The sequence below is a fragment of the Pediculus humanus genome, genomic scaffold (assembly GCF_000006295.1).
Source record: "Pediculus humanus corporis 1103172108194 genomic scaffold, whole genome shotgun sequence".
NCBI classification, from domain to species: domain Eukaryota; kingdom Metazoa; phylum Arthropoda; class Insecta; order Psocodea; family Pediculidae; genus Pediculus; species Pediculus humanus.
The window spans coordinates 522,704-536,045 of NW_002987764.1; the positions used below are offsets into that span (position 1 = coordinate 522,704).

The following is a 13,342-nucleotide window of genomic DNA, read 5'->3' on the forward strand; positions in this document are numbered from 1 at the left end:
TTTTTTTTTTTTTTTCTAAAAATCGAATTCTATTTATTAATTAATAAATAAAATACGGTTGATGACGATGATGATGATGATGATTGTTTTATTAATTAATAGATGTGATGTTGTTCGTTATAAACTGTAAAATGCAATCGGAATAATTTATTATCATCATTATTATCGTCGTCGTCGTCGTCGTCGTCATCGCTCAGTCGTTATTAATTTATAACTAATTTTAAAAAAAAATGATTGATCGTGACGTCAGTCACTTCATTTATTATTATTTTTTTTTTTTTTAAAAAGAAAAATTTTCATTAAAATTTAAAAATGGCGACGGTGACAGCGACGACGGTGACAGCGACGACAGTGACGACGACGGTGGCGGTGGCGACGGTGGCGGTAGCAGCGGGGAAAAATGAAAATAAAAAAAAATTTTTCGTTGACGAAATTTAATTGTTTAATATTAAAGAAAGGGGGGGAAAAAAAAGTTAATTAACTTTTCTTCATTTTTTTTTTTTTTTTTTTTTTTTTTAATAATAAGTCTAGAAAAATAAAAGCGTTAAATAATAATTTTCTTGCTGTTGTTACTGTCGTCGCTGTTGTTCCTGCTGTTGTTTCGTTATTTAAAAATTTTTTAAAATTAAAAAAAAAAAAAATAATAAACACGAACGAAAATTTTCGAAATGAAAAAATAAAAATTTAAATATGGCGGAAGTCGTTGGGCGATGGGGAAATGGCGGGAAAACGACGACGACGACGACGGCAACGACGGCAAAAAAAAACTATTTTTTTTATTTAAACAAATGAATTTCTTCTGCTTTATGAGCAATTATTTAAAAAAAAAAAAAAAAGTTTCAAATAAATTTTTTTTTTACAACAGCAAGAGAACCGATAATAATAATAATAAGAACTGGAAAATATTTTTATTTTCTGGAAAGAAAAAAACAAACAATTAAATTTTATCCTTTCTCTCTCTCTCTTTCTCTTTCTCTCTCATTCTCTCTTTTTCACTCTCTCTCACTCTCCCTCTCTTTCTATCTCTTTCTAACACGGTTTCATGAATATATATTGATTTCTATTCGTATCCTGCTGCGAATTCGATACGCTAATCTTCATTAACGATGGGTGGGGGGCAAAATTTTTTTTTTTTTGGTAAAACAAATAAACAACTGGAACACAAACCGTAATAAAAAAAAAAAAAAAATACATCAAACCGCATCCCGGAGATCGATTTAAAAAAATTATTCCGATAAATATTTTCGAAAAAAAAAAAAAACGTTTTCTCGTAATAATAATAATAATAATAACAGCAACAGCAAAAAAAAAGGGAAAATCGAACGTTACTGAAAAAAAAACTTGTTGTCGTTTACTTTTTACATTTTCGGGAAAATCGTTCCCGGACGAGAGGAAGAGTAGAAGGAGGAGGGGGGGTTAGGGAGATACGAAGGAGAGGAATAAAAGTTCCTGGAATAATAAAACTGGAAATTTTCAATATAACGGTTTTTTCGTTTTTTCGTATTTTATCAATAATAAAAATTAATTAAAAAAAAAAAAAAATTTCCAAAACGAGTGTTGCCGATAGATAAAAGGAAAAAAAAAAAAAATTGAAGAAAAAGCCGATGATGATGATGATGATGATGATGGTAAAAAAAAGAAAATAAAAAAAAATTTTCCGATGATAATAATAATAAATAAATATATTTAAACAAAAAAATGACGCTTAAACGTTAAAAAATAAAAAAATTTACATGTAATTATAAGTTTTTCTATCTCTCTCTTTCTCTTTCTCATTAAAAACGTAAAAATATTTTCAAAGGTAAAAAAAAAAAATGAAGGAAGGGAATGGGGGATGTTGGAAAAAAAGGAAAAACAATGGAAAAGAAAAACCTTTTGATGTTTTTTTTTTTTTTTTTTTAAACAAACAAACAAACGAAAAAAATTTTTTTTAATGAAAAACAAAAAAAAAAAAAAAAATTCAAAGCAACAAAACACACCCGAAAGGCAATTTTACTTATTTTTTTTCCTTTGTTAAAAATTTTAATTGTACTAACCATCTGGTAATTCTTATTTATTCATTTTCCTTTGAAAATGAAAAAAACCATTTACTTGATTCGTATCTCATTTGTGTTAAAAAAAAAAAAATTTTTTCTCAAACGTGTTTAATATAAATATAATTATTATTTCACATAGTAACCCTTCCCTTTTACTTTCAATAATTATTATTCCTTTGATTTTTTTCCTTTTTTTAAACTTATCTTTTCCTTTGTTTCGTTCGAAACGAAAAAAGTTAATAATTTTTTTTTTTGTTTTTCGTTCGTTTTCCACTCTCATCCTCCTCCTCCCGTTTTTTTTTTTTTTTTTTTTTTAATTTCTATAAATCATATTAACCGTTTCCTTTTACAAAGGAATTTTTTTCCTTTGTAAAAAAACCATTTCCAAATAATTTTACAAATTAAAAAAAAAAAAAAAAAAAATTTCAACCATTTCAATTTCCGATTATTTTTTCAAAGCGCACACCCCCAAAATCTATTAAAAAAAATAAAATAAATTAAAAATAATTAAAATCAATTAATAAAAAAAAGGGGGAGGGGGGAATGAATCGATAAAAAGCGTGAAATCAATTCGTTGACCTTTGACCTTTTACGTCATCGTAATCTTTTAAATTTTTATATTTAAAAAAAAATCCAATTTTTTTTTCTTCATTCTCCTTCCCTCTCTCTTTCTCTCTCTCTTTCGTATTTATAATAATGATAATGATAAGTATATGAAGGAGCGAAAGGAGAGTGGGGGGGGGGGAGAAAAACAAAGAGATAATTAAACGTCGTCCATTTTGAAAAAAAAAAAAAAAAATTTAAATAATATAAGGGGAATATGAAGGGGAAAAAAAAAACGAAAATTAATTGACGTAATCAAAACGCGTTCAGCAATCGCCGAATTTTTTTCGGTCGACTAACCAATCGGAATTTTTTCATTTTTATAAAATTGTCACGTGACTTGACGACGTATCGTTTTCAACGAAAATCGTGCGAAAACGTTTTGAATTTTTTTTTTTTGTTTTTAACATTTGAAAATCTGTGACTTTTCATTTTGTTTTTTTTTTTGTTTGTTTTTATTTTATTATTATTATTATTATTATTATTATTATTATTATTATTATTACTACTACGCACGTACACGTATATATATTATATTTTATATATATATATATATGTTTTAGTCTCCAGAAATTTTGTTTTTTTTTTTTTTTATAAAAAAACATTCATGGCAGCTTTCCCAAAGGATTTTTTTTTTCTTTGCTTTGCTTTAACTTTTTTATATCTTTTTTTTTTTCCCATTGAAAATTTTTAAACAAACAAAACCGTTTTTTTTTTGTGTTCCTTTCCTTTCCTTTCCTTACCCTCCCAGTCCATTAACAGAAATGTACAAAAAAAAAAAAAAAGAAAAAGTTTTCTTTTTTTTTTTTTTCATTGTTCTCCAGGCTTCCAGGATTTTTAATTTGATTTTTTTTTTTTTTTGTTCCTTCTTCTTTTTTTTTTTTTCTTTTCAAAAGCAAAAAATCGTATTATTTATTTTATTTTATTTTAACTTGCGACTAAACCAAAAATTTGATTTTATTTTTATTTTATTTTTTTTCCCCTGTTTAAATTGAAAAAAAAAAAAAAAAAAGAAAAAAACTTTTAGGGTTACAAAAAAAAAATAAAATTAATTAAACGTTCTTGAAAATGAGCAAACAAAAAAATAAATAAATAAATTTCCTTTTTGCAGATTCGATTTTTTTTTCTTTTATTTTTTTGCGGCCGTTAAAAAAAAAAATTTGCGCAATAATAATTTCGAATTTTTTTTTTTTTTTAACTATTAGTTCGTTATTTTTATCCACGTGGGAGGATGTTTTTCCCGGATTTTTTTTTTCACGCTAAATTTTTATTGTCGTACATTTTTGCGGTCGTTTATGTTTTGCTTCTATGCCGATTCAATTCCTTCTTGTTTTTTTTTTTCGTCATTTTCTAATACATTCGACTTTTACGTATGCCTTCGTTAAAAAAAATTTTAAATTTTTTAATATTAAATAAATTCGTGGGAGTAATCATTTTTTACGTTTATTCAATAATAATAATAATAATATAATAACTTTTCCTTTTTCTTCTTTTTCACAAAAAAAAAAAAATTTACGATGATATTAATGTAAATAGATTATTTTTTTTCTTCCCCCTCGATTTTCAACTTTTATATTTTTATTTTTTTCATCTCATTCAAATTATTCTCGGAACATACATATTTTTTTTTTGATTTCGCTTACAAAAAAAAGGGAAAAAAGGAAAAAAGGAAAATAAAATGTTTTTTTTCAAAATTTTTCAAGGGGACAAAAATTTTTAACAATAAAATATGGCGACTTTACAAAAAAAAAAAAAACTCGGTCGTGTTTCGTGATTGTTAAACATGAAAATCGTAGAAATGAAAAAAAAAAATATATATCAAAAAAAAAGGTTTTTTTTTAAACATTATTATTATTATTATTATTATTATTATTATTATTAGTATTATTATTATTATTATTATTATTATTATTATTATTATTATTATTTGTAACTCAAAGGTTTTTTTTTTTTAAAAAAAAAGTTTTTCCGATGACGAAGTCGTTATAAAAAAATTATATTTTTCCAAATCAAAAAAAAAAACTCTTCTTTTGGTTTCCCAACTCCCACTCCTTCTCTATCTCTCTCTTTCTTTCTATCTCTCTTTCTCTTTCTCCCGCTCTTTCTTTCTCTCTCACTTTTCATTTAGTTTTCTTATCTTTGTGCACAGCGTGAAAATATTTGTTGGAAAAGGATGTTGTTCGTGTGGCTAAAAAACGTTACTTAAATCTGTCAGAAAAGGTTTGAAAGTTAATAACTGTAGAAATGGTTTAAAAACCACGTGGTACTTTTACTTCTTCTTTATAAAAAAAAAAAAAAATTTCTCTTTATTTTTAATTTTTCATTTTAATTTTTTTAATATTAATTTAAATTCAAGTTTTGCGACGTGAAATAAAAAAAAAAAAAAAAACAAAAAAAGAAAAAAAGTTTTTAAAATATTTAATAAATTTTCTCAACGTTTAAATTTAAATTTAAAAATACGCGCGCGCGCGCATTTACGTATGTTTAACTGTAAAAAATAATAAAAACAAAGTCTGCTACGTCACACGGTTATCGATTACGTAGGTAAAATTATTAACCAATCAGAAACGTTTTCCGTTTTAGCATGAACCAATCGGAAACGTTTTCCGTTTTAGCATTAACCAATCGAAAAAATTCATTCTCACCGGAATAGTACTTAGCTTACGTAATTAAAAAGAAAATTTTTTACAAAAAAAAAAATGGCTGTTGTTGTTTTTAAAAATAAATATTCGATCGCGTGCGTTAATTAATATTTTTAATTACAAAAAAAAATTAATAATTAAATTAATTAGCAGAAGAAAACGATACTTTTTTTTGTTGATTTATACACAAATTATTTTTACGGGTTAATAAAAAAAAAAAAACAAAATGGCGGAACGTTGTATATTTTTGTACGTAAACGTTCCAAATTATAATTTTATCGATTTATATTATTTATCAGTCGGCCATTTTATTTTATTTTTTTTTTTATATTAAATTTTCATTTAAAAAGAATTTTTTTTTATAAAAAGAGAGAAAGAGAGAGTGAGTGGGGGGGGAAAGAATAAAATCAATTTATTTTTTAATTTTTTTTTTTTTTACCTATTGAGTTGAAAATTGATTTATTTCCGGTTTCCTTCCACGAACGTTTCCGCCATTGAATTTTCATCAAATGAGAGAAAAAAAATTATAAAATTTAATTTCGTAGCAAATACAAGAGTCACGAATAATAAAAAAAAATTCAAAGACCTTTAACTAAGAGAAAAAAAAAAAAAAGTTGGACGATTGAGATTGTAGCACGTTTAACATCGAACGTGACGTTACAACGTCACGCCTTAACCAAATATCACGTTCGTTTTCGCTCAATTAAATAACAATATGACGAGAAAAAGGAAAAATCTAGAAATAAAATAAAAAAAAAAAATTTAAATTTATTTAAAAAAAAAAAATTTGAGGTAAAACGATTCGATTGGATATTTTTTTTTTACGTCACGTAAATAAGTTTTTTTGTTTAAATTAGACCCACCCCTCTCCCTCCCTCCACCCTCTCAAAATAAAAGAAATTATTTATTTTATATATTATAATTTTTACAGCGAAAAATTATTTTTAATATATATATATGTTGTAACATCTGGAAGAAAGTTCTGGAAAAAAAAAAATTCAACGTGCGTGAACGCACACGAGAGAGTAAAAAGTTTGTTTGTTTACTAATAACAACGACTCACTCCTTCCTTCCATGACGTTTTTATATTACTATTTTATTCTTATCGTGTTTTAATTGTGAAGACCGATTTTTAAAAATTTTTGGCGGGAAAATTATTAAATTTAAAAAAATTAATTTTTAATCGAAACGTTTTTTCTTTTCTTACCGTTTATCATCAATTTTTTCTTTTATTTATTACGTAATAAAATATTAATTAATAAACTATTTATTATATTTAGATCACGTGATAATAAACGCGACGGAAATGACGCATAATCTTTTATTGATTGTAAAAAATGTAATTGACGTGGCACTAATCACGACTCTTTACCTTTCCTCCTTTTTTTTTTCTTGTTTTTTACATTCGCTTTTATTTAATTTTTTTTTTTTTTATTAGCTTTGATGTAAAAAAAAAAATGGCGGAAGCGGATGAAAAAAGTACCTGAAAATTTTTTTTTTTTTTTTTTTTTACCTTGGAAAAAAATTTTAATTTCACTGCATTTTCATTTTTTCCTTTTTTTTCCTTTTTTTTTCATTTTTTTTTTTTTTTTGAGAAAAAAGGTTTAAAAAAAAAATTCTCGAGTAATTTCTTTATAAAAGAAGAAAATTTTATTATTATTATTATTAATAATAATTTTCCGACGAAAAAAAACGTTTGACTTGTTTCCCTCGAATGAAAAAATCACTTCCGGTTTTATTCATGATTTTATATTATTATTAAAAAAAAAAAAAAATGAAAAAATTAATTGCATATTTCTCTCTCTCTCTCTCTCTATTTTCTTCGATCTCAATCATTCATTCAATCATTCATTCGTTCGTGAAAAATTAATGATGGCGTAAAATATAATTTAAATGAAATATGATTAATAATAATAATAATTAGGTTTTGAGATAGAAAGAAGTAAAAAAAATTTTTTGAGTTGTTTGCTTGTTGGGGAATGTTTGTCGAAAAGAAAAATAAACAAAAACCGGAAACGGAATATTTGAAATCGTTTGATTTAACGTGAAAACTATGATGTAAATATGAAATTATTTGAAAATAAATTTTTGGAATTTCAATAAAAATTTCCGGGTAGTTTTTAAACGTGAAAATTTCCCCTTGAGTATTAACAAAATCCTTTCATATTAAAAACACGATAAGTTTTCCAACGGAAAAAAAGGGGGAGGGGTTGGAGAGGTGAAGGGGAGGGGAGTCGTGGCAAAAGGAGGTGTGGATGTAAACGTGGTGGGAGATGAAGATGAAAAGAAGAAGAAGAAAATGATGAAGCATGAATGAAAAGAATTAATGTTTAAAGTTTTGAGAAAAGAATTTTGTTTATAAATTTTTTTTAGTTTTCTCCCATCGCCCCCCGCCCCCGCCCCCTCAACAAAGTTTTTACTTTTGTCATTCCAATGAAAATCAGTCAAAGGAAATAAAAAGTAAAAAAAAAAAAGTCAATAAATCAAATGAAAGTTAAGCAAAAAAAAAAAAATCTTGATTTATGATGTTCGAAAAAAAAAACAGGCCGGAAAAATGTCACAAAAAGACAAAGTTTTTTAAAAATGTTTTTTTTTTTTTTTTTCTAATGCCACGTTGTTTTTAAATGAAATTGATGCGTGATGACGTACGTATAACACGGTGTGGAAAATTTACGTCCAAATAAAATAAAATATTAATAATAATAATAATAATAATAATAATAATAATAATAATAATAATTTTTTTTTTCGTTTTTTGCCTTTTCCCGATTAGAATTTTTATCGGTAGCGTATTAAGGATAATTTAAATTTTTTTTTTTTTTTTCATTAAAATTAAAAGTAACAAACAAATTTTCGTTTTGTTAACGTGACGGAATTTTTTTCTGAGAATTTTTTTTCTTCTGCTTTTTTCCTTATTTTTCCTTTTTTTGTTTTTTTTTTTTCTTTTTCAAAAAAGGAAAAAATAAAAGGAGAAGAAAAAAAATCAATGTGAAGTATTTAAAAAAAAAAACAGAAAAGTAAAAAAAAATCCGCGCTGAAGTATTCTTTTTTTTTTATTTATTTTTTTATTTTTTTCGTACTTCTTTTCTTTTCCTTTTTTTCTTCCTTTTTTTCCTTTTCTTCTTTTTCTTTTCAAGAGCATCTTTTTAAATTAAAAAATAAAAAAGTTATAAACTTAAAAAAAAAATATATATATATATATATATTTATTTTTTTTTATATTTTTTTTCAACAAAGAAAAAATCAGAGATAAATATTTGCTGGAAGCATAAAAAAAAAATTAATTTAACAGTGGCAGAAGAATTTTCAAGAGAAATAATAATAATAATAATAAAATATTATTTACAAAAGAATAACTTGAAGAGAAAAAAATAAAAAAAAAATTAATTAATTGATAATTTGATTTTTTTTTCTCTTTTAATTTTTCCTCTTTCTCTTTCTCTATCTCTCTCAATTTTCCATTGGCGAAATTTTTATTTATTTATTTTTTGTTAAAATAAAAAAAAAACTTTTCCTTTGAATACGCGGAGAAGGAGGAGGGGAAGGGGGAATGGGAGGAAGAAAAACGTTTTTTTATTACTTTCGAATTTTACATTATTAAAAAAATGAATAAAAATTTTTTTGTTTTTGTTTTTTTTTTGCCCTGTAATTTTTTAATAAACGTCAAATATTAATTTTATTATTATTATTATTATCATCACCACCACCACCACCACCATGATCATCATTATCATTATCACGAGTAATACAAACTACCCGTTTATTTATTTAAATAAATAAAAAATTTTTTTTCTTCTCTCTTTCATTTTATTCACAAACCAAAACGTTTCGTCTAAAATTAAATTTATTATCATCATCATCGTCATTATTACTATTATTATTATTATTTAATAAATTAATTACGTATAAATTATTAAGAAGAATTTAGTTACAAAAGAAATTCAATTAAATAAATATCAATAAAATTTTATTTTCCTATATTTAAATATAGTTTACGTAATTTTCAATATGAAAAATCGATAAGTTCATGAATGGAATACGTCCCCCCACCTTCCACCTCCGCCCACCTCCCCCCTCATCCCACACCCAACCTCTCCCCATCCGAAAAAAAGGAAATTTCAAAAAGGTTGAAAAAAAAAAAAAATTATTTTTCCTTTCATAAACTTTCTTAACCGTCAGACAGACAGACAAACAGAGGGGAGAGAAAGAGAGAGAAAGAGAAAGAGAGAGTACTTTTGGGAATTTTTCCTTTTAACAAAAAAAAAAAAAAAAACTTTTAATATTTTTCGTGAGATTATAAAACCGGAAATGATTTCGTAATTGAATTTTTTTTTCCTTTTTCCAATCACGATATTAATTTTTCCTTTGGTTTACCGTTTGCGACGATTAAAAAATTTATTATTATTATTACGTAATAGCCTTCTTTTTTTTATGATTATTAAAAGGTTTAAAATTTATTTTCTTTTGTTCTCCTATACCTTTTTTCCTTTTTTCCTTTTTTTAAAATATTTTTCATTGTAACTCGTGAATTTTTAAAAAAATGATCGCGGAATTAATTACAGGTAGAAAAAAATTTTAAAACGAGATAAATTTTATATTTAAAAAAAAAAAAATATTGTCATAACTAAATATCGTTTCTCGTTATTAATTCAGCCAATCAATAAGTCAATCATTCATTCATTCATTCATCTCTTCATGAGTAAAAAAAAAAAAAATTTTATTGGATTAATAAAATTAATCAGGTGTCGAACAAAATCGCCGGAGAGAAAAAAAAACGTAAACCGAAGCAAAAAAAAAAGCCAAGTTTTGTTACGAGGTTAAAAAAGGAAAAAAGGAAAAAAAGGAAAAAAAGGAAAAAAAAACGGAAAAAAACGGAAAAAAGATTTTAACATATAATATAACCTAATCGATGAATTCATAGAACCTGAAAAGCAAGGAAAATTTTCTTTATTTATTTATTTATTTATTTTAAATCGAAACGAAATATTTAAATTCACAAAAAAGAAAAAAAAGAAAAAAATCCGCCATCTTTAAAAACTATTTTTTTTTATCGTCTTTTAAAAAAAAAAATTTAAATAACGGTTTTATTTTTTAAGAAAGAAAAACAATTTTCTATTCGTTACTAAAACGTTTTTTTTTTTTTATATAACAATAATAATTATTATCATTATTTTCCTTTGAAAAAAAAAAAATTTAAATAACGGTTTTTTTTTTTTTAAATTTCCCGCCAAAAAATTTTTATCTTTTGATACACACATATATATGTATATGATTTTAACGACTTTTATTCGGCGGCCATTAAAAAATCATTTGTAATTTAAAAATCCGTCGTAAGAGAGCGTCTTCTACGTCATCACGTGTTTATTTATTATTTACTCTATGATGATGATGATTTTTATTTTCATTTTGTTATTATTATTATAACAGTAATAAAAAACTCATTATGTAGATTTTTAAGGATGTTTAGTTTTTCGTGATGTCAAAATCAAATCGTTCGTAAGTATAACATTATTATTATTATTATTATTATTATTATTATTATTATTATTATTATTATTATTATTATTATTATTATTATTAGTATTAGTATTAGTATTTATTGTACGTCTTCTGCTATTATTATTTTTATCGTTGCAAAAAAAAAAAAAATTTATACATTTTTTGTTTAGAAATTCAAACGTTTCTTTTTTTTTTTGAGGGTGGAGGAGGAGGGGAAGGGGAGGGGTTATCATCACTATCATTATAGTTAATAATGAAATTAATAATAATGATAATACTAATAATGATAAAACGCAATTAATAGTTATTAAAAAATTTTTTAAATTTTTTTTAAATGAAAAATTATTTTTTAATAAATTAATAAAAAAAATTAAAATTAAAAGGAAGGAAAAAAAAGGAATTTAAATTACTCGCGGGATTCCTTTGATGTTTTTCCTTTTTCTTTTTTTTTTCTCCCGAAAAGTTTTACGTACGTTTAAAAAAAAAAATGGCCGACTTTTAAAATTTTATTTTATTTTATTTTTTTATAACTTAAAGAAAAGAGAGAGAGAGAGAGAGAGAGAGAGAAAAAAGAAAGAAAAGAAAAGAAAAGAAAATTAATTCGAATTTTCTAGATAGAAATGAATTGAAGTTTTTTTTTATTTCATTTTTTTACGTAAAATCGTTTTAATTCAGTTTAGTTCTTTTTTTCTTTTTTTTTTTTTTTTCTTTTAGAATTTAAATAGAAATATTATTCTAGTAGAAAATGAATGAATTGGAAGGTTAAGAAAAGGAAAAAAAAAGGTTTTATGTATGTATATATATATATATATATATATATATATACACATTATTATTCGTCTTCTGCTTTTTTCTTCTTTTTGTTCCTCCCACACTCTCTCTCCCTCTCTCTCAACCCCCTTTTTTGTAGCTTTTTTTATTTCTTTCTATACGTTTGTCTCTCTCTCTTCCTTTTTCTTTCTTTATCTAGATTTGTCACTCTCTCTCTCTCTCTCTCCCCTATCTGTAGCTTTTTCCTTTTTTCTCTTTCTTTCTTTTTTTATCCAGGTTTGTCACTTTCTCTCTCTCTCTCTCTCTTTTTCTTTCTATCACAAAATAACATTTTTTTTGCCCCCACAGAATAATTTAAAGTTTTTCAGTTAAATTTACAAAAAGAAAAAAAAAATTTTTTTTCGTCTTTAATTAATAAATCGATAATCAATAAAAACGTCTTCTATTATTAATTTTATTAAATTTAAAATTATCGTAAATTTTTTTTTTTTTATTTGTTACAATCACAATCGTTTTTATTTTTCGACCGTTTATCAAATAATAATAATAATAATAATAATAAATTAAAAGGAAAAAAAAAACCTCCCGTTACGTTTTATAATTATCATCCGTATAAAATTTAATGTGAAAATCATTCATTACATTTTATAATAATAATAATTGAATTTTTTTTTTATTACGTCACGTATTTGAATGTGAGAATTATGGCGGGGGGAATTTTAAATTAATTTTTAAAAAAAAATTTTTTTTTTCCAGGCATTACATTTCGAGATGGATTTTCGTACGAACATCATTTACGGGGTCCATCATTTCACGTTGAACCTCCACCAAAAGTAGAATTTTCAAACACGAGCGGGATATGGATAGATTGTACAGCATCCGGAAATCCACCGCCATCTATAACGTGGATTTCAATCGACGGATCATCCGTCGAAGATGTTGTCGCAGTCAGGAGAGTATTAAGAAATGGAACTTTGATACTTTTGCCTTTCACAGCTGCCGCTTATCGACAGGATATACACAACACGGTTTATAGGTGTATTGCATCGAATGCTGTCGGAAAAATAATGAGTAGAGACGTGCAAGTACGAGCAGGTAAATAATAATAATATTTAAACCGGAAGTTACGAAATGAGAAAACGGTTGTTGAAAAAAAAAATTTTTTTTTTCATTTTCCGGAAAACGCCCGCATTTTTCTTTTTTTTAAATAACTGACCCTACAATCGTAACGCCCACTTGTTCATTTTTCCTTTGGTTTCCTTTTTTTCCATCCTTTTTTTTTGATGAAAACCTTTTTATTATTATAGTTATTTATTTCGACACACTTTTAACCTTTCGAAAAAAATTTTTTTTCGATATACGGAAAATTAAAAAAAAATTTGAACCTTTCATTATTATCCGACATCAAAAGAATAAAAAACTATTTTCTAGAACCTTCTATTGCGCATAATAAACGATTGGATGACCACAAAAACTTTATTGATCAATTAATAATTCCTTTCATCCTTCTACTCCACCCTCTCTATTCATTTATTCCAAAATTTCCTCCGCCATTTTTTTTTTACTACGACGTATAATTTATTAACGTGTTTTTAACAATCAAAATCCTTTTTTTTTTCCGTTACAAATCATTGTTGTCGAATCTATGAAACTTCATCACGAAATAACAACAACAACAACAAATGATTTTGCATAATTTCTACATGTTTTGTTAAAGTGGCATCAGATTCAAGTTTAATCATTAATCATCGTCACTTCCTCTCTCTCTCTCTCTCACTCTCTCTTGCGATA

At 24.7% G+C, this 13,342-nt stretch overlaps 1 protein-coding gene across 1 annotated transcript; it reads left to right on the forward strand.

Annotated features, from left to right (window-relative positions):
• Positions 1 to 11,525: 11,525 nt before the first annotated feature.
• On the forward strand, positions 11,526 to 13,042 carry Phum_PHUM427170 (uncharacterized protein; the record flags this gene model as incomplete). Its single annotated transcript, XM_002429255.1, has 3 exons — positions 11,526 to 11,541; positions 12,323 to 12,636; positions 12,983 to 13,042. 3 exons carry the CDS (start codon positions 11,526 to 11,528, stop codon positions 13,040 to 13,042), a joined length of 390 nt encoding a protein of 129 aa, XP_002429300.1.
• Positions 13,043 to 13,342: the final 300 nt, after the last annotated feature.